A 22,111-nucleotide genomic window follows, 5' to 3' on the forward strand; every position below is an offset into this window, starting at 1 on the left:
ATAAAGATAAGAAGTGTGGCTGTAGGATGGTGTTGGCTTGTGTTTTATACAGTGTGTTTGTTTTTACTGGCTGTAAATTTATCAGCACCATGGTGACTTTGTTCTATCTGTCTGCACAGCTTGCAAATCATCCTAGCGTTTTTTTTAAGACGAGAAATAAAGGGTCACTAAGGAAATAAAGTCAGAGAAAACTGGTGTAAAAAGAAAAGAAAGATGAAGCAAACCAAAGTGACAGGGTCAGACTAAGAGACAGAGCCACAGATTCATGATGCAGATGTAGGTTTCCAGATGAGCAGGCTGTCATCAGATGAAGATGGAGAGTCATGTTTTGTCCGATTCCCTGGCATTTATTCAGTTCCAAATGTCAGAGGCATTATGGGTGAGCGCTCTGTCTCAGATATCTGCTGTAAATTTTCCTCTATAGAGGCAAAGAAGGAAAACATATACAATTATAGCAGACATGTAATGTGAAGTCATTCAAAATATGATGTGTTCATTTGATTGTAGAGCTTCAGTCAGAAATAAATTGGTTGAAATTGTCAGTTTGTTCTATTGTGCTTGAATCTTCAAAATTATGATTTTGCTTTCACTGTCATACATAGAGATAAAGTGAAGGGACTTTAGTTTACAGTTATTATAAGACTTTAAGCTGTCAGGTATAAACTTTGGATTGACCAGATTCCATGTCTGTCATTCAGCAGATCCAGTCTGAAACACTTGTGCCTGGTCTGAGAATGACCTGACCAATCAGCATCTTTTGGGGAGATTAAGACAGTAGAAATGGGCGGGGTTCAGATGTACTTCAAGCAGGTGGACAATATCTGCCTATGATAGCAGCGGTTTATCAGAAGTAGACAAGATTTCCTATCAAGAGAAGAAAAAACACACTGAAAGCTTTTCTTAGTTAAAAAAACTAAGATTTTGTTGCTCTTCCTCTGACAGTCTTTGGCATGAATTTGATTCACCAAAAGGCCCCACAGTTAGCAACAACAACTACAAGTAGAGCTCCTGTTATGCAGTTTACTTACTGGTGCTGGGCATGCCCACTGCGTCATATGTTTTATCACTCTGATCAGCCGGTAATGAATGTGAGAAACCAAACATTAGTTCAGTCCCCCTAAAAGTTTTTTAAAGGCTCTGGCCCTTCCAGATGGAGACTGTGGGTGATTGCCCAGATAGATATGAAATATTTCCCATGCAATGGATACATGAAACAGTCTGTCTGGTGTGTCGAGTTAGTCAAGTGTGTGACCTATGATGAACTACAGTGTGCTTTCTTTTCACTGTTTTGAACTCAGACATTATCCGCTTCATCACAGGATAAAAAGACACTATGATATGCTTTTTAGGCTTTTTAATTGTACACTGTTAAAACAATTAGTCACCGCAACTTAAAATTTGTTGTCAGTTTCTTTCAGAATTGGTTAAAAGTTGTGATGTTGGCTGTTTTTTATTTATCTCAAATAATGGAAAAAATGTTAAACTTAAAATGGTCAGTCCATTGAAATAAAGAATATGATTCAAAGAGCACAGCTGGCACCTATAGGGATGGAGTGATGCATCAGTTCAACATCAGTGTCAGTGATATAAGCCCTGTTGACAGACATCAGCACATGGGCAAATAATGTGGCATGAACAGATGTCGGCAGCAGATTTGTATCTGTTGTCATGGTGTTTGAAGAACTCGGTATACTGTTAAATTTATGCCCCACCTTTTAAAAATTAGATAAATGATCTATGTTATAACCTGCAGGCCTTTTTTAGTCTTCTATTGACACTTCTACTGCTTCAGTTCAGCTAGTATAACCTGGCACAGCAGATAAACTGTTGCATAGTTCCATGGGATGGATTTATTTCACATTCATCCAGAAAAGCTCCCACAGAAAGCGTTTGGGAAGGGCAGGACTTTTCAAAGAAATTCTCTGAAGGTGATTGGGCGAACGTTCTGTCAGTCACATTCATTATGGGCCGACCAGGGCAACAACACAAACAACGCTGCCGTAGAGTATGAGCAGTAGACTTTGATGTAGACAACACTTTTGCCGAGCCCAGTCAGGAAAAGAGGGAAAAAGTGTTCACCGACAAAAGAAGATTTCAGTGTGGCTCTTTGCTCTTGTTTTCGTAAAGAAATGTGCCGCAATTCTGGTAAAACAGCAGCTATTCTACGGCTATATTTGAGCTTATTGCTTTAGCAACAGCAGCCACTGTATACACTGGTCTACTGTGCCACTAAACCCGCCCATAACAATCGCAAACTCATGCTGAGGCAAACTGGGAGAAGAGCAAAAATATCTTTTACATCCTGAGAAGCTCTTAGTGCTGTTTTTTTTGCACTTTATTTAATAAAGAAATGTGGTCCAGTTCTAAGAAACAGCCACTACATGATGGCTACATACCAGGTAACTGCCGCAGAGGCTGAAGACACTGCTAACAGACTCCAGTACAACTAAATCCCACACGTAGCTACCACCTTGTTCTAAAATTATGCCGATTAGTCCTCCCCTTCCCCAGGAATCAAACGCAGCATACTACAGAATGATGTGGATCAACAGGAACTCAGAAGTAGGAAGACGTAGTGACCTTTTGGACAAACTATGATCTGTATTTTGGCCAAACAAAAAGAAAATGTCTGCACTTTGGGAGTCTTACACCAAAAGAAATAAATATCATTTTAAACGTCTTGATAGGCCCCGATTTTCACAAGAGCCCTCAAAATGCAATGTATTTCTACTATTTAGTATAAGTTGCTTTTTTACACCTTGAGTATTCAAACATTTTAAAATGTAGAAAATGAAATCATGAATAATGAAAACATGTCAGAACATTAGTTGTACATAGTTTCACATAACCTATTTTCTATAAATTGTTATTGATTTTAGTAGGCCAGTCTTGTTAGAAACAGAGGAAACAGGCTGCTGTGAGTTGGTACCGCTTATGTTCATACTTCATGAAACTGTGTAACCAAAAACATGCAGAGCACAGCTTTTATAGCAGTGATGACTTTTACAGCTCTATTAAAGTAATTTTTTTAAAGGTGAGGAGGTATTCATAGACATATCACCCACTCACGTAGGTGCTGTCTGTGCAGAGGGATGCTGAAAGTGGGGGAAGGGGATAGAGGAAGAGAGAGGGTCAGTAAAGGTTACAGGGTGAAAGGCAGCGGTCACCTTGCCTCAGGCTGCGGTCGTAGTCTAGCGCCCTTCAATAAACACAGTCCGCCTCGTCTATCCGCCACAGACTAATGGAGCCTAAATCAATGACAATACAGCTCTGCCCTCATATGTCTTTTCTTTAAAGATCAACAGTGTCTCAAATTTCCAGCCAGTCAGTGAACTCAACCTTAAATCCTGGCATTGTTTTGAGTCTTCCGTGTGTCATTCAACAAGTGTTTAAATTAGTCACTACAGACTGTCTGCTCTGGAGCGTGAAATCTGAATTATAAACTTCAATGCCGATATTTCTAGCCAAGACTCTCACATGCACGTAGACGTATAAACGCCCCGCGTCACCCTCCCAAACCTCCCAACTGTCGATCTCTCTGGATGAGACCAGGCCGAGGGGCTTCGGGAAGGGGACAATGATCTATTGACAGAGACACAGGGAGGGAGGGTGGAGGCTCACACTGGCTGCTGCTAGAGTTGTGTGTCTTGTGACCGAGCAGTGATGGGATAGTGTACAGGGGTATGTGTGTGATTGAAGAGAGGGAGGAGGAAGGGGCTTGAGCTTGGAGGGGGGTGTGTTGCTTTATTTTGGTGAGGCTACAGCTGTTGAGTTCAGCCGTGCAGAATTCAAGCCATTCAGGAAATTTCAAGCATCTACTGTCGATCACAACTCTTCAGATGTGTTCCTGAGAACTGTGGCTGAATGTGATCACACTTTGGGAAACTGAAGCTTCTTAGAACAAATGCAGCAAAAGAAGGAGTAATTAAAAGCTTTAGCATTCAAGCTGTAAGCAGCACAGTTATTTGCACGATTGCAAATAACTCCACTGGCTTTCTACCTTTATGTACCAATTCTTGTGTATTTTTCAAACTCAGCCCTGCTCCCAACACAAACCCATAGTGTTGTGGGTTAATCCCAGCCTTTCCTGTGCGCTTCTAAGCAGTAAATAGAACAGTGCAGGCAGGAGGATGAATTCAATGTCAGGTTACATAACCCTGCTCTGCCCAGCTGCTTTCAATTAAAGAGTTTTTTCATGCAGCTTTTATTCATTTCCAATTTATAATCCCAGCTTGTTTTGTTATATCAAACAGTGCAAAAGGTTTTCTGTTGTTTACTAGGAATGCACAGTAACATCGGCATGAATGGACAGCCATCAAGTATAGTTGTTTTCCCAGGATGCCAAACACTCAAGGAGACCCATTTTGAGCCCTGAACATTTTGCATGAAGCCCCAACCATAAAACAACCAGACTATCAATGCCCCGCTCCTCAGCACTGTTATAATTAGCTTTTGTTTGCACAGGAGACACCTGGTGTTTTACAATAAAAAAACTAAGTTGCATTGATATTGCCTAAAAAGAGTTTGAAAATACCAGCATGATGTTGGATCAAATGTCGTACATCCCTGTTTATAGATAAATTTGATATTTTAAGAATCCTGAGTTAAATGACTCTCATCTGATGAAACTATAGAATTAGAAGGTTTTTTTTTTCTTTATATAAAAAGTTTGAACCACATGTCCAGGACTCACTGCTTCTACAAATGAAGAGTCAAAGCTGACAGATATGTGCAAAAAGAAAATGAAGAAGGTTGTAACTCAGATAAACAACTAGTAGTTATCAGTAAATCCATAAGAACATCATAGCATGGATGTGGCATATAGATTCTTTGCAGATGATGACAAACAGCAGCAGAGAACTTCCTATGGGGGCGCAATCGATGGTTTCTGCATGGTGAAACACTACCAAAAGGCCATATTTGGAGTTGTTTATGAATATGCCAAGTGCAAAAATATAAACATTCTTATTTCTTAAGCTTCTTTTGTTTCCTGAAAGTAGTGAAATAGACCAAAAATAAAGGAAAAAGTTTAAAAAGTCAAAGAAACGGCAGCAGGCAGGAATCACAAAAGCCTCTGCTCTGAGCTGTGTTTTCTCAGCTGATGTCAGTCTCACAAACCTCCAACCTCTCTTGTTGTGATGGAAAATTGAGGTCCTGTGGCTAACATAAAAGTGATCTCTTACCCCACAAGTTTTATTCAGTCAACACTGTTTTCATTAAAAGTTTTTTGTGACAAAATGAGGATTTTTATTGTATGTTAGAGGAGCTCGGCTAGCCTTTTAGCTCAGTACAGGACTCCTCTAGACTCATCTTCACTCATCTAGCTAGATGCTTTGAGGTCTGCAAGGCTGGATGATTTTTGATATTGATTGCCTCAACTCCAGATACATCAGTTAAACTGAGGAAGCCCTTTTTCGCTAATTGTAGGGATTGTGTGAAACATATGTAAAAGAATTTCTTATTTTAATTTCATCAATCTTTATTTGTATAGCAGCAATTAAAAACTGAAGTTATCTCAAGATGTTTTACAAAGCTAATTGCAACATAAAGGTCCATTTAGAGCTGTAAAGTACTAACTTTCCTTCATTCCCATTCATTCCTAATGGCTGTCCCCCACTACTTGACCCCCAACAGACAATTGGGATCAAATGATTGCAAACAACATATAGAGGAAGAAACACTGAATTTCTTGTGACACTGCCATTTCTACAGCCTGGTATAATAACATGGATACCGAATATATGGAGATTTTAAATAATGTTAAGGTTTGTGCAAAGCAATAACAGTTAGAAGTTTGTTACACAAAAAAGACTGCGATATTATCATAACAGCAAATTTAGTGATTTTTATTTAAACGCTTGAAAACCATGCCACAAAACTTGAATCAAAGACTGACAACCCTTGGAAGATGAAGAATGATGCATGGCCAGCTGGAAAATCTCCGACTGTATTGTTGAAACTTCTTCTAATGTTTTTAGGCTAATGTAGCACAAGGTGGGTGGACTATGATGAGGAACCACATCCTGTCATTGAGCCCCCTGATTTGGCCCTGCCCCATAAAAGATAACTGAACATTAAGGGATTAAATCCACCAACTAGTCATTTACGTTCCATTCATGTTTTTAGCAACATTTATCTAACTAATGGAGTGTGTTCAGAGACCAATTACTAATTTAACTTTTCATGTAAATCTATAGATAACCTGTGTAAATGTATTTTGAGGCTTATTTTACCTTAAAATCTATGTGATGAATGTTTTAACCAGGTCTCTGTCGTTTAATCAATGGACGTCTCAATAATTAAGAAGTCTGAAGACAGCAGTCTTATTCCAGCGTGTGAAATCAAGTGGTTATAAATGAAACTCTGCTATAAATACATGGTATGGTCCATTTTCACCCACTTCTAGGGATTGTTTTGAGCTCACTGTTTGTTTTGTCTGAGTTCGACTCTTGTACACACTGAGCTGGTTTTCCGTCGTCTAATCTCAACCATCTTTATAAGTGGCATTTGACCTGCGTTAGTAGCTTAACGGCATGTGCAGTCTGAATCACCGTATGAACCCCGGTTTCGTTCATGCAGAGTTGAGACAGAAAAGGCTGAAAGGGGAGAAAGAGCCACTTTTGGCACAGTAACCTCGCAATTTGGCTTTCTTGTGACCACAGGGCTTTTAAAGACAGAAAACAGCAGGATACTTTTCTAAAACTTCTTTTTGCTCTCTCTCATTGCTCTGCTGGTCAAGCCAAGACACCATCTGGTTGAGCTTGCTTAAGCCCCGCCTCTCCCTAATACACAACAAGCTTATCCTTGGCTAACACATCAGCAGACGTGCTGCAAGGGATCCTGGAAAATGCAGTTTTGATATGAGTAGATGTAAGTTTGTGTCAGTGAAGCAGGGCATTTTTTTGTCAATTGAGGATTCTCTCTTTTTTAAAACCGTTTGTGATGATATTGTATAGGACTATTGGTAATTACCCACTGCACTGAAGCATGTCAGCATTTTCTATTTTTGGATTCCTTTTGTTTTATCCTCAGTTTTCTATTAAACCTATCTGGCATCACAAATGGAAATACAGTAACAATATTTTTAAATGTATTTCCCCCTCCCTGTCCTGGCTGTGTACCTTGGCATAACAACAATGATTCGAGAGGGTCCGTCTCACTTGTTGCTTTTGCTGTAACAATTCCTGTATATCCTGCATAAATGCTTGTTGCCTTGCCAGATGACCTGAGAATGAACGGTGGGAGTAAACTACATCACCGGTCGAGGCTGGATGTTGAAATAAAATGGCTCCTGTCCTCCTCATATGCTTTGTTAGTTGTGTGTCACTGTGACCTGACCAAAGACTACGTGCAGTTGTGAGACTATTAGTGTATGGAAAATAAATTGGGCTGACAGTGCAGGCTGTTTATTTGTCCATTCTGGAGCCACAGTGTCTTTTTTTTCCAAAAACAGGGTGGCCCTTTTCCTGGCTCTTTTGACAAAAATAAACACGGTGACTCTGTTATCTGCTGATGCTTTACAATTGATGAGGTTATTTAGTAGTAAATTAGATTGGCATGTGTGAAATTCATGACATGATAATGGGGGAAAAAACTAGTAATGTTCCTTTGTGAGAATCCTTGAATCCTGGTTGTTGCATTATTTCTGTATCACATTGTAATATCTGCTTTGATTCCAATTATCATTCTGTTATATGTTTAGTCTCATGTAATACCTTCAAACTCTGGAGTTTTTTCTTTCATAAATGTAACTCTTTTTTCACATGCATTTTAAATATCTGATGTTGAATTCTCACGTGTCCACCTCTGCTGTTGTCCTCATAGGTGAGAGTCCAAGTGGCAGCCATAGAGCGAGCAAGTGAGGCGAAGCAAGCATGAGTGCAGACAGCCATCAGGGGGTGGTGACAACCCCTCCTCCGCCCAGCGGAGGGACCAAGGAGCGCTACTTCGACCGGGTCGATGTCAACGATCCTGAGTATATTAGGGCCAGGAACATGTCACCCGACCTCCGGCAGGATTTCAACGTTCTGGAGCAGAAGAAACGTGTCACACAGATCTTACAGAGTCCAGTAAGTCGAAAATTCAGACAAGGGGACACTCTGTGTCGAGCTATTACTCATAATACACGTGGGGCATAAACATTAATAGACAGTGGCATGGCAGACTCTTTTTAAATGAAACAAGGTGGGAGATTATTATATTTTAGGTTTTCAACTGAGGCACATGCAAGTAACAGCTTACTGAATTGAGTTCAGCCTGTAGATTGGTCAGACATATAGGCAGTATATATCAAATATCAGCCTTAAATATCAGTGAAATATACAAGTGAACCATCAGGTATAGATGGTTGCCTATGGCACTGTACACTTAAGTCTTAAGGAGACCTCTTATGAGCCTTAACATTTGAATAAAACCCAGAATATTTAAAAAAAAATACCAGACTGTCTACCCCCCCACTCATCGCTTAGCTCTACTTGACTCAGCCTCTCTTTGCACAGTAGGTGTTTCTTTTTTGTGTGTGTATAGAGCGAAGATGGCATAGTGTTTAGGAAGTGCCCCGTGTACATTGCCAACTGGATGTAAAGGTTGGCCGGTGGCTGTTTCGCCACATGCCATTCCCCATTTTCCCCATCCATGTTTGCAGCTCTATCCACTTTCCTTTCTTTCCAATAAAGGCTAAAAAAGCCCAAAGACAAATCTGAAAAGAAGATGTGCATACATTGGTAGTGGTAGCACTATTGCCTGAATGAGTTTGGAAATAATCTATATGTGCGAAGAGTTGGAAGTTTTAGATGGGACCTACATCAGCTGAAAGTTAATTGTTAATTGTTTATTCATCCTTGTTCCTTAAATGTTGCAATGTATTCCAAGGCAGAAGTCTATTTAAAAACAAAAAATTAAGGTCTGAACTACATACATATGTATGTATATTGGTATCAATATCATTATGGCTGAAATGCATATTTATGTGGTCATATCAGATGTCGGCCAAAAATTCAATAATGTGCCTCCCTAGATATGATGTTGCGCCGCTTGATCGTGTTGACAGGAGGTATTAGTTAGAGGCATATGTGACTGAGTTAAAAGTTAAAATAAGTGTCACTGCCTGTCTACTTTTGTTGATCAAAGCCTAGATGGAGAAATTCTAGCAAGTAAAGAGTGTTTAACCTTTCGAACTAAAAGTGTTGTAATCAGTTCCTTTTTTCAGCTTCTGTCAGTTATTATTCCACAATCAAGTTAAGGCTGAAGAAGTTACTGCTGTGAGCAAATCACGTGTTTGTGTGTTTGTTCTTGTATTAATGTTGTGAAACTGGCCACAGAATCATGGAAGTCAGCGGGCGGCTAAAACCCCAATATAACCACTAGTTACCACGCCCTTGTCCAGTGCCCTCCAGGCCAGCAGCTCTCATGTTCGGTCAGGTTTTGCTGAAGTAAACATTTATGTGGGCACAGAGCAATATTTTAGCTTAGTAGAATAATCTGGTTTAATTTTCTTTCCTTGGAGGTCTGGATTCTTGGGGATTAGTGTAACTATTACAGCAAAAATTCACAAAGGTGCCAGTTGTCCTGTTCCTGGGGAGACTGGAGCCCCTTTGAGATTGCAAATGGGGATCTTAACAAAAGACTGTAGTAAAAAAAAAGCAGTTAGAGTACATAGGATAGAACAATGCTTTAACAAAAGAATTTGACCAAGTAGGAGAATATCAATAGATTTGATAAATGTGTTGCATATTTTCAGTTTTAAGGTTGTCTCTGTCCCCCTGATGTTTTAACATCCCCACCCAAAACTGAACGCCTGACCCTGAAAATACTAGTGCAGCACAACCTACTTATTTATCTGCAGACGTCAAGCTCATTGGCAACAATAGAGAGGACTCAGTGTTGTTCTATCGTTGTTTGCATTGCGCCCTTTGAACTGTTGCGTCACCTTGTGTGGAGATTTTACAGCTGCCTTCCCGCCTTTCAGCTCAGCCCACACAGCATTAGTGATATTTACTCTGCACTATTGACTCAAGGCTGGTCTCTGACTGAAGTGCTCCCAAAGGTTTACAGTGGGGTCTTACATCTGCAGAAATAAGGTGTGTTTGTGTGTCTGTACGCGTTTGTACTTTGGATTACTTTAAAGCGACAAATACAACTTGAAGGATTCAGAGTCCACAGGGACAGATTTACGCTAATATTACAGTTAGGAAAAGGATAAGTTTAGACCATGCTGAGGCAATGAATTTCATGAATGAATGTTCCCTCTGGAAGTGTTTGTGAATGATACTGGGTCCTGGCTGCTGTGGTTTGGCCTGCTCTTTTTAAGCTTTAAATGTGATCCACATTCTGCACATGCCCAGTGTGGTTTTCCTGGCATGCTGTTTTGAGCCAGATGTCTGGCAGGGCAGGAGCATGGTGCTGCTGATGCAGGTTTCCACTTGATACCATGTGTGCATGTCTGTGAATGTGTCTATGTGTGATGGAGGACCACAAGTGCAGTTAGGGGGAGCAAATGGGTGAGTACATTTAAGAGCGGTCCTCCAAGCATCGTTAGTCGCTCAATCTCTGGTGTTTTTCTTGGTGCGTTTGTCTAGCATAGTTAACTCCAGTCCACCATTACCAACATACAGATTTACTATTTTGAATTAAATGTTGAGACAGTTGTATGGGGAGCTGGCTCTAAGCCTCATGAATCAGTGCAGTTACATGTAAAGTTAAGTTGAACTACTGTGTCAAAATTTTCCACACTTTGATAATTTTTCAATACATGCTTTAAAAAATACAGTATCTGTTATTTTTGATAGTTCCAAATTTTTGAAGGAAAGCATACTTATTTTTGTATTTCAACCCAAAGATGCCACAAGTGGAAAGATAGAGAGAGAAACCATGCAGCGATGGGCAATCAAATTAGAGCGAGTGCTGGTGTCCTGTTGCTAAAATAAAGCAATGATATGAGAGCGCAAGCTGCAGTTTCCTGGTTGTTTCACAGCAATTATGTTATAAAACACACCAAACCTCTGCACAGGTATGGAGGAAGATTCAAGATTTTTTTGATTGATGCTGAAGATCTGTTTCTTCTCACTGCCTGCCTCTCAGCCTTCTGTTACATCTTCTATCCTCGCTGACTGCCTTATTCAAGTTTCATTGTTTTATAACTTAATATGGTAATTTAAGTAATACATATTATTATAGCATCTTTTAAAGACACAAGCACTTTCTTAAGTGTCTGTTACAGATAGATGGAGAGCAGTTGAGGCAGACAGCGATGTCTCCTGGTCTATAAAAGTGTCCCTTTACTTGCAGGCTGATGACAGCCTCACAGCCCTGCCTAAAATGGACAACCATAGAATGAGAGTGCAGAAGCACTGCTTACATCTTTGAAAAAAATCGGATTTGTTTTCTTGTTAATATAACAGTATGCTACATTTTGGAATGTCAGTCAATCAATCTTTGTATAGAGTTATCTCAAGACATACTCTCTGTTGTTGCCTATTATGATAGACCATCTTTTAATTATCATTAATATGATAAAGACTATAACCTATTATAATAAAGACCCAGCATTAATCACCATGAGCACAGCACTAGCAGTATTTAGCCCTGTTACAGTGGTGACGTAAGCCTTTCCTTTAACAGGCAGGACTGTCAGGCAGACTAGGCTCATGTTGGGATGTGTTTACTGTTAAGTCAACATTTTTTGCATGCAGGTTGGAGATTAATTTTAGGTGGTGCACATCAGGCTATGTGCATAGGTCTCAGCATAGAGTCAGGGTCACATGGACCTATGGCTTTGCTATGGCATAGAAGTATAAACAAAGCTTAAGATAGGTGCAGAAAGATGATACTGTAAACCACTGTGCATGTCATAAAGCCCCAAACTCTCCCAATTGGCCTCACTCACCAATTTTTTTGTACCACGATCGTTTGGATTATGTTTAGGATGAAAGCTGATTGGGGCGTCTCAATTGATTGGCAGGTAGCTCGGCGGGCAGAGGCTCCGTTTCTGTCAACTGGAATGCTAGCTAGCAGGCTGACAGGAAGTCGCGCTTAGTGGGCGGGTGTTAGGTTGATCCAAAGTTCAGTTGAGACCACGATTTCAATATGGAAGCCTCCACGGATTGGCAAAAGCCGTTTGAGTCCGCCTATTGTAAGCAGATGACTGACGTCACACAGGGTTGGTCCTATTCTTTCTATAGTCTATGGTATCAACAGACATCCATGTTTTGTTTTTTTTTTCTGAAGTCACGTGATCACGTGAGGTCATAGGCAGGTCGGCAGGTGTGTGGTCTCCAGTGATCTGACAGTCTGGCTGATTCGTCTAGTGTGTGCGTTCAGAGGATTAAAGATGAAAAATCTTTGGAAATTGTCCTGAAGTCTGTGGTCCCCCACAGTTTAAAAATCGTTTCAGATTAAAAAATTGTCTAGTGTGTGACAGGCCTTAGTTTAAATCAAACACTGCATGTTTGAATGAATACATGGCCATATCTTAGTCATATATTTGTGTTTAATATAGTATTATATCAAAGTGTTAAATAAATAAAAATGCTGTAAAATAGAATTAACCCCATATTTTATTGTGTCATTCTCAACTTGGCACAACTGAGTGCTGATGAGTGCAAAATAAAACATTTAATATTCTCTTGTCACTGAAATGCTCATGGGATTATTCTGGAGTGTTCTTTGACAGTTGGTGAATGAGGCCCAGCATTTCAAACAAGATGTTAATTATGTTCCAGCAAAATCATTCTCAGCAGCTCTAAGCGACATAGTACACAATAGAACTTTGTCTGGATGGTGACTATTGGTGAGCATTTAGCTGCTGTATTAAAATCTCTCTCAAGATTTAGATATGCCCAAAGTAGAGTTTGGAGGACAGGGAATATTGGTTGTACATCAGGCTGATCAGAACATTGATATGAGTCTGCTTAGTAACAACTAATACGAGTAATTGTTTCCATACCACAGGAACAAAAATCAACATCCTGCAACATTTTGGGATCATTTCTTTCTATTACCAAAAATTGAAGGGAAACATCCTTTAGCTGCTTTGCAATTTGTCTGCAAAAGTGTTGAATAATTGAAAATTTTCACAGCCTTAGTGTCCTTTGTCAGATCACCTCACATTGTGCTTCTTATCAGTATCAAGGTTATGTTGCAATTGTTGTGGTTTTCTTACACATTTACCATAAAAAGTTGTCAAAGAGAAATTTCTTACCATTGAGTTTTATCCTGTTGCCCCAGTGCAGTAAAGGCCGTCTGTTATCTCATCGATAACTGTAATTTCACCAGCTGCAAGTCATAGATAACCCACTGTCATTACTGACCACATCACTCTGTGTTCGTGTGTGTGCATGTGTTACGCTTGCGGTCACATAGTGTGATGTGTTGTATTCCTGCTTGATGTGGTTTTGAACATGAGCCAAAGAGATCTCATTTAGCAGTAACAGGTGGCTCTGTGCAGACCGTAGTGTTGTGGCCCCTCAGCTGGTTTACTCTTATTCAACAACAACAACAAAAAACAAGCATGTGTCCCCAGCTGGCTGTGCACTAATGCTACGACCCAATCCTTTTTTTTTCATTCTCCATCTTTTTCGATCTGTTGTCTTAACCTCTCTCGTGTCACCAGCTGTGTGTCCACACATGTGCCTCTTTCTTCCTCCCTCCTTCTTTCTGTTTGTTTTCATTCCAGTGTTATGGGACTAGCGGCGGCTCCAGATTACATGTTTCGAGCGCTCAGATGGCAGGTTGTATTTAAAGTCGGACCAATATAGACCAAGGCGGGACTGAATCAACTCGTCTGACTTCATCCAGCCGCCTTACTCATGCGCCAGTGTTTACCTTATGAAGTCGAAGGCTCCAGCTGAACTTTGAGCCATTTCAGTACTTTTTTCTACGATCGACACTCACCAGACAGTCACATTACCTGTACGCAACACAAATGTGTACAGAGGGAAAGTAGGGCAACAGAGAGGGGGAACACCAAAAGCAAGGAGGGAGAGAAGATAATGCATTCACAGGCAGATTGTCTTGTCTCAGAGCCCATGAAATATTTAAGAAATACATTTTCTGCTTAGTCTCTAGATGCATTTGTAATTGAGATGCAAATGTGAATATTAATGATAGTTTAAGCCTGAAAGTTGGCAGCAATTTAATGGCTTTCACAGAAATTTGGGCAACAAGATCTTCAAGATTTGAGATACTGTAACATTTTAAAACATTTTAATAAGTATGATAGATTTATTTCAAGCTAACTGCAAAAGTACAAATCTTACCAAGTCTTTAAAATTTCCAATTAAAGCCACACTCACTCTAACTTTTTTTTTTTTTTTTAACTATTAACAGCCAGAAAGGGCTGAATTGCTTGTAATAACTGTAAAATTTGTAATACAACACCCTGCTATATGGGGCACATCTCTCAAGGGGATTTCCATTTTGTTCAGCAATGTCCACAATATGCAGCCTCAGTCAGTTGTGTTGCTCTTTTAGAGTCATCTGATTTGGATTTTGCACATCTACTAGCTACAGTACAGTAGTTTAGCTCTTGGCCTTGATCGTTGTGTGAGACTCTTTACTTGTCCTTACTGAAGTGTTTCTATTCAAACCTAAATATTTAAATCAACTTGAGGGCCACACTGAGTGAGGGGGAGGGCTGCATGTTGCCCCCAGGCTGCCAGTTGCCCACTACTGACCTAGACCATGGTGTTCTTCCATAGTCTAATTTTTAACTCCATAATCTAATCTTCCTTGCACTTCTTCTTATATCTGCATGGCTTCGCCTGCTCCTGCCGTGTCTCTCTCATGTGCCTGCAGGCTGGGTAGCGCTGTAGGCTCCATCAGTTTTATGAATATTCTCATCTCATATTATCATTCTCATCTCAAGTGGCAAAGTCTCAGCATGCAAGCGTGATTTAAGATAGAGCTTTAATCAGGTGTCCCTTTACAGGGAACATCATTTCTGTATTTGTCATGGATTTAAAACATCTTAAAAACTCTTTGCATCCACACATCTGGTTTACTAATGCAGAGCAGAAATAGGGAAGGTAAACAATTTTCAGTTCTGGCAGAGTGGAACAGTGAAAATGTATTCATTTGTTGGATAATTCCTAATTCCTTGAGGAGTTAGAGAAATTAAAGCTGGTGTAAAACGTCTCTGTTTCTGTGATTTAAATAATTTTTGAGTTACATTAACACCATCTCCCACCATAGTCTTAAAATCCTGGGGGAAACACTGGTCATTGGTCTGCAGCTCACCCAGAAAACATCCTGAAATTTTCAGGAGTTTTGTGCATATGTGAATGGGTTTAAAGATTTACTTTTGAGTATTGCATTCCTCTTTCTAAGCTCCTCTGTGTCACTCTGCTATTGTGCATATTTTCTAGAAGTCATTTGGTGGTGAACTTGGTCGACTCTGTGTGTTATGTACAACATGCCAGGAATGAAGTTTGCCTTGAGGTGGTTTTTGAGGCCCTGTGAGCTGGCTTTCTGATGCTGTCATACACAAGACAGAGTTAGGGAACAGATTTTGGCTGCAGATGCCTGTCTTCTGTCACTGTTGCTAAATCCTGATATTAATTTAAATTCAACTATCTGTGGTTAAGTCTCTCTTTTGCTGGGAATGTGGTTATCGTGACTATATTTGTGACCCAAAAAGTCAAAAGGCCAAAAGCTCCCAGAACGTTGATGAAATTGGATTTTCCTTGTACTTCTATTTTCTCACTGCTGTTTGCTCCCCATCTCTTCTCTCTCTGCTTTTCACATATTACAGAACAGATCATCATTCAGAGAACTAGAGTGAGGCCAAATGGTAAATCTACTCATGGTTTTTAGAGAAGTTCACATTTTCTCCTCTTCCATCCTCTTGGCCAAAAACACACAAGCAGATAATTCCTGGTTCTTTGTTGGTTTCTGCAGAGAAAACCTCTTGTGTGGGGCGAATGCCACAGCTGCTCTCTGTGATGTTTTTCTTTAGAGACCTCAAGGTCTCATATGATCAGACATCAGTGGTTGAACTCACTCCAGAGACTCCTTAAAACCGCCGCCTCTCCTCTCTGAGCCGTGTCTCGGCGGCTGTGTTTCTGTTTGGCTTTTCATGACATCCCTTGGGTGCTGAACTTAAAGAAACCTCCAGCAGTGGAGCAGTGCCCTCAGTATTAGAAGGGAAAACACTGAAATGTTACTAAGTCGACTTTAGCTCATCCAACCTCAAAAAGATGGCCCAAAAGTCAGAGGACTCTCCTGTGTGCCCAGTGTGTTAACTTTGCATGGCTTTCGCCATCTGGTAACTAAGATAAACCAGACAAAGTAGGTTTTAATGTGTGCATTTTTCTTGCTGATGTTGCACAAAAACATGTCTGCAACTACAAATAGAGTGATTTGATGTGCTGGATCAGTATCACTGTCAATGCTGACCTTATTTAGCCGGTTGGCTATCAGACATGACGTGACAGATCCACATTAAATACAGTTTCCCCGTCAATGTCCTCATTTCAGTGTAACAAATCCAAAACTGTTGTTTAGATTCAGTCAGTCACGACATCGTCTGACTCCCTTTCAGTGCCGCAGTAATCCCTGGCTTCATGTTGCATTATGTAAGAATGATCCCAGTTAATTTTTATTACACAAGTTGAAATTTAGGAGGAAAAGAACGTTCAGATATAAGCCTTTTAAATCTTTGCATACTTGAATACTTATATATGCTATGCTCTGAATCAATACAGTTTCTTGAAATTTAATTTTCAATTTTATTAAAAAGTCAGATCTCTTGCCCCATTTCTAACCCAAAACTGCAGTGAATCAAAGAAAAAAAAACACTAGAGCTGAAAATCTTTCAGTCTCTCATGCTTCAATCCAGGGTCAATTTTCAATTCAGATTTCACATTCCCTTTTAGTTACAGCAAGGTGCTTCTCACAGAATGTACTCCAGTCTGCTGAGCACAAAAGAGATCATAATTATCATTGGCCAATGGAAGAATAGCACATTTTCAAGTTAATGCAGCTTTTAGCGTACTTTTGCAGTGCTTTTAATCTGCTGATTACAGTAAATACACAGTAATAAAAAGAAACTTATTAAAAGACAACATTTATTTGTGCTTAAATTACTAAATGATTTTGAATGTAATTTGAGGGTTAAAGCCAGATGACATTCATCAGAAACTTGCCAATGGGAAAATTATGTGATAATAAATCTAAATTCTTCTAAAGCTTTTTGAATGAGTCAGGTAATTTTTTAACTGAAGCAACACTGTGCAGTTTGTGCTGTAACAGTCTGGTGAAATATCAGCTCACACTGTTAGACTGAATCAAACAGGACTGTACAGTCTGATGGTCAGCAGCAACCTGAGCACTCACACTGTACGAGTGAAGTTGGTACAGACTCTGAAAAATTTCGATGGAGTTTCCTTTCAAAAGTATCACTTGCATGTATATCCTCTTGTTTTCAGACTTTAGAATAACTCCAAACGACAAAACCACTCTTGGCATCTCTCTCAAACACAACAGCATTGCCAGCAAACACAACAAGCAGTGATATCATAACAAATATTAGCTGGAGATCCACAGGTAGGCCTGTGTCCTGCTTGTTTATTTCCTTTATTATAAGTAAGAAACATCAAATAGGCATTCCTGCTGTTTTCATGATGTCAGAAGATGCTCTTTGACAGTTTACAAAGGAAAACACACCCAAAGTTGGGGATTCTGATTGTGGCTCTGCTCTCATTGTAGGCCAAGTTAACCAACATGACCATCTCTGTTTTTAACTATGACTAATTTCCACCAGAAAACTTTGTGTCATGCCCTTTACTTCATATTACCTTGATCCCTTAATTTAAGCAGGAATTGGAATTATCTATTTGAATAATATGTGATTTAATTTCTGGGTTGAGTTCACATTCTTCAAAGATTGACACTCAACTTGATAGATAAATTACAGAAACTGATAGGGATGGGATCGAGAAACAGTTCCTAATGGTTCAATTCATCAACATCATTGATATTTGATCTTAACTTTTCCCTTATCAAATCCTTACTTCCATGGACCTTGAAAAACTCAAGAGAGGCAGTAAACATGGCAGACAGTCACAGAAACAGCTTAAAGCGGTTGAAAATGTGGTTTCATTTCTCAAACAATTATCCGAACAGCGCAACATGCAACATCTGTCGAACAGTGTTGTCATGCAAGGCATGCACCTTTTTGCACAAGAACTATTAATTTTGTTCAAGAGTTCAACTTATTTTTATACCTCCAGAGATCTAAGATCCAGAGACTAGTTTTATATTTATCTTATGTTTCTTTTTTTCAGACAACTTATTGTAGATGTTTTTTTTACCTTGACATGTTTCAATTATCACCTGCAGTCTTCCTCAGAAGCGTCACCTGACCGCTGTGATGTGTCCAGCTGTTCTTTCCAGGCGTGGTCAGCCTGAGGGACCTGACAGGTTTTATCAACTAAGAGAAGGAAATTACAAACATACAAATTAAATAAACATAGCACACTAACCGGCCTTCGTGCATGACGGACAGAGTCACCTGCATGTGTAGGACCAGTGCACTTACACACACAGATCCACCAGCATATATTAAACATCCTTTTACTAGAAGAGATTAGGCCATTCCAGTATTAACTATGTGTGAATCAGCACATAAACTACAGGCTCCTCTGCATCCTTTTTCACTTTTAAGAGCAGTGTCATTGTAAATGATCTCCTATGCTCAGATTTTCTCCACTTCCTATCGAGGTGAGTGAGTTCATCCCTTAAAGAGAAGGGGCACAGTGTTTATTCAGAGTAGAGAGACATTGCAGCTGGTGTCGGGGACAAATCATACTGATGCACACGCTAAAGGTGGGATGGGGAGAGTCGATAGAACTTGCAAGCTTGCAGTTTGGCACTTCTTTGTAACAGTGTCAGGTCAGAAGCTTGAGAGAACAGCTCTGTGCTGATATAATTAGGGAGGTTAGGAGTGAAATTACAGGCCTCACCTGGTGTGTGTGTCTACATCTACAAGTCTTGAGAATTTTCTGTTTGGCTCCATGGGCTTTTGCGTCAAATCAGCATACGTTCTACTTTATTCTTAGTAGGTCTATGCTCTTAGTAGGTCTATGCCTCCAGTAGTTTAGAGATTAGCACAATTTAAGCAGTCCCCAAGAGACCTGACATGCAGGTCACTCTGTTCTTTCAGGTGACATGGTTTTAAAGGTGTGAGAACGTAATCCTATCCTGCTAAGGAAATGACACAAAATACAACGTTTAAAGTTGAGGAAAACAGAAAATGACACTTGATATTGGCTTGTAAAGCTCGGCTTGGATATTTGTTTTAGACTCTGTCCAGCACACTAATGTTGTGATTGTTTTAAAGTTCTTGCCTGCTGTGACTGGAAGCATAACTTGATTTTAAACTTGCAAAATCCCAGTCTGCTGTAGGAAGAAGATGAAACCAGTAGTTTAATTTTGCATGGGGATATTAGAGTGTGTGAGGTACTGCTGAATCCATACATTTCTTTGCCTCCAACAGAGTCATAAAAAGTCATTTTCCTTTCCCCCAGGATGACGAAGAGCACTTTGGGTGTCTCCTGTATTTACAATGAGTGAAACAAATTCAAGGAAAACACAACATAAGGAAACTTCCTGTTAGTTCAAGAAAGTCTCTTGGCTTTCAGTCCTCCTTACATTTGTATGTATGAAATATAGAAGTGAACATGCATATTTGTTTACCATCCAAAAATAGTTAGTCTAATAAAATGCTGTTGAGGAAGCATCTGCTATGATGTAATGTCCTGAAGTACTGCTGAGTCCTGACAGCTGTCCAGTGGAAGGAAATCTCTGCAAAAACCAAAACATTCTCACTTTTAATATCAAATATACCAAAATAAGGTTTGATTTCAGTTCCCTCAATTGCTTGGGGACACCAGGCTTTGAGTTCTTGAGACGACTTTATCTTCATTTTAGTAAGTGGCCATGTTTTATCCAATCCCAGGCGTTGACTCGTCCACTGAGGAGTTGGAAAGCCTCCAATCTGCACGTCGACTTAATACTCTCAAGACTGCTGCTGTTCCATTTTCAAAGATTAGCTTTTGCCATTTTGGAGCAGTCACGAGAACTCATCTTGATTTCTGTGGTTGGATCACTTTTTCTCCTCCAGTATACTGAGAGGTCTGGCTGCTTGTCTGTGCTTTTAATCTTTTCACATAGAGGATGGATATTTGTGCTTTTTTTTCACCCCAGGGGTGAATCCGCTACATTGATGTCATGTAAAGCCAAGTTTACTTGTCTTCCCATCTTGGGGTTGTGAGTGTTTTCAAAATCGAGCAGTCACGCAAGAGCAGCAAAAAAAGCGCACTTGATGTGTGATGTTATGACTACAGATGAGGACGGTTTGCCGAAACATTAATGATACGATCCACTTTAGGGCCAAGGATTAATCTGTTTAGATGATGGAAATCAAATCCCAGCTGTAATAATCTTCTTGGAAATACACAAACACAAATTGAAGAGCAGATGCCTGATAGACTGTGTTTCTGTGTGTCCATGGATGTGTGTGTCATTGTGCTCGTGTATTTTATCAGAGGATTCTTTCACATAAAAACTGAGTCTGCTTTGAGAAACTTGTCTGAGATTGATTCGTCTGTACTTTTTAAAACTGAGGTGAATTTCACAGCTTGTGTAAAAATGTTTATGAACTCTTAAGGACTTTGTTTTGGTTGAGTATCTTTTGGCTCATATTTGACAGTTTTGTTTAGGCTCATGTCTTGTACATTGTAAACCAGGATAGGCATCTATTATTGCAGAAAGCTTTTACGTAAGCTGTCACTTCCTGCTCATCACCAGACCAAAATAAATGAAATCAAAAAGTACACAGAGGACCATTTTACAGCATATACTGTTTACCCCCAGGAGTCAGTGAAGGTAAAAACATAAGATACAAAATACTGGAAGCAGCAACATGATTTTAATGGCAATCACTTCTTTGATTGTGAGATTTACATCAAGGCTTCTGAAGTTTGACTTCTTCACTACTTGGTAGATTTCAAGCCATTTTCATTGCCACAAACATCAGGCAGGCACCATAAATTGCCTCAGTGTTTAAGCAGCAGTCTGTTTTTGAAATCTCCAGAAGGGAAAACTATTTAAACCGTCCACCTGTCTTACAATTTCCATCCGATTTCCAAGCCGACAAAGTGCAGTTTCTGTGCAGCTGTGTTGTCAGTGCCATCTGTCTGGGGTGTAGAGTTAGCAACTATAGCTATAATATGGTAGCTGAGTTCTCAGCCAATAGTCATGAGACATCCTCACACCTGCAAGTGGGCTATTTATAGCTCTGCCCTCCTGTGTCACTTGTTCTACCTTACTGAGGATTGTTTTTGGTAAAACCAGTGCTCCAAAAAGTTAATTTACTTAATGGTATACTTCCCATTTTCTTTAAACACATGGTTTGTGAGGCGTATTCCAGCATTCCCAGCAAGCAGTGAAGCCGAAGCAACCACTAACAATGATGACCATCTCTATCTCAGCACTTTATCTATAGAAGTTGCCCTGGTAGTTCAGCTGCAGCTAACTTTTTTGAGAATAGGCACTAAAAAGTGCGGGTTATACACTGGATTTTACAGTAGACATATTGCTCCTGTGAATAGTATTTTTCCAGGCCGCATCCATGGGCATAGCACCGGGGGGGGGGGGGGGGGGGGTTAATTTTTACCCAAGAAGTAATGAGAAGTGTGTTTTAATTTATTTTTTACTTAGTAATTAGTATCATTATTGAATCGAAAGCGACTTAATGAATTGGTCAACAAACTCAAATGTTTGTCAAATAGGGAAAAAAACAATATGGAGGGCCCCTGCTCCGCCCTTGAAAATGTCCAAATGGTGTAGTCTAGTGCTGCAAAATAATGCAAGTAAATTTAATTTAACCATAGTAAAAATATTGCTCATAAATGGGGAATTAATGGTTAAAAAATACATTAAATGCATAGATATTTGTAAAAATGACGCAACATTTGTTGCTTGGCTAGCCAGTTAAGGGGGGCCCTGTGTAATATTCTTTCTGGGGGTCCAAAATCCATAGCTATGCCCCTGGCAGCATCTGCATGCATATCTATGAGACAGTGTTACAGAAGCATAAAATTTAAAGGAAGTG

General features: G+C 39.8%; 1 protein-coding gene across 3 annotated transcripts in view; it reads left to right on the plus strand.

Moving 5' to 3' along the window:
• Positions 1-22,111, plus strand: part of add3a (adducin 3 (gamma) a) — a 162,180-nt gene that overhangs the window by 94,602 nt on the left and 45,467 nt on the right. For all 3 annotated transcript variants that reach the window (XM_041785435.1, XM_041785438.1, XM_041785436.1), the window contains one exon: positions 7,825-8,069. In XM_041785435.1, coding sequence (XP_041641369.1) covers positions 7,875-8,069 — 195 coding nt within the window. In that variant the 5' untranslated portion in view covers positions 7,825-7,874. The remainder of the gene's footprint in view (positions 1-7,824; positions 8,070-22,111) is intronic.

The sequence above is a fragment of the Cheilinus undulatus genome, linkage group 4, assembly GCF_018320785.1.
Source record: "Cheilinus undulatus linkage group 4, ASM1832078v1, whole genome shotgun sequence".
In the NCBI taxonomy this organism is placed as follows: domain Eukaryota; kingdom Metazoa; phylum Chordata; class Actinopteri; order Labriformes; family Labridae; genus Cheilinus; species Cheilinus undulatus.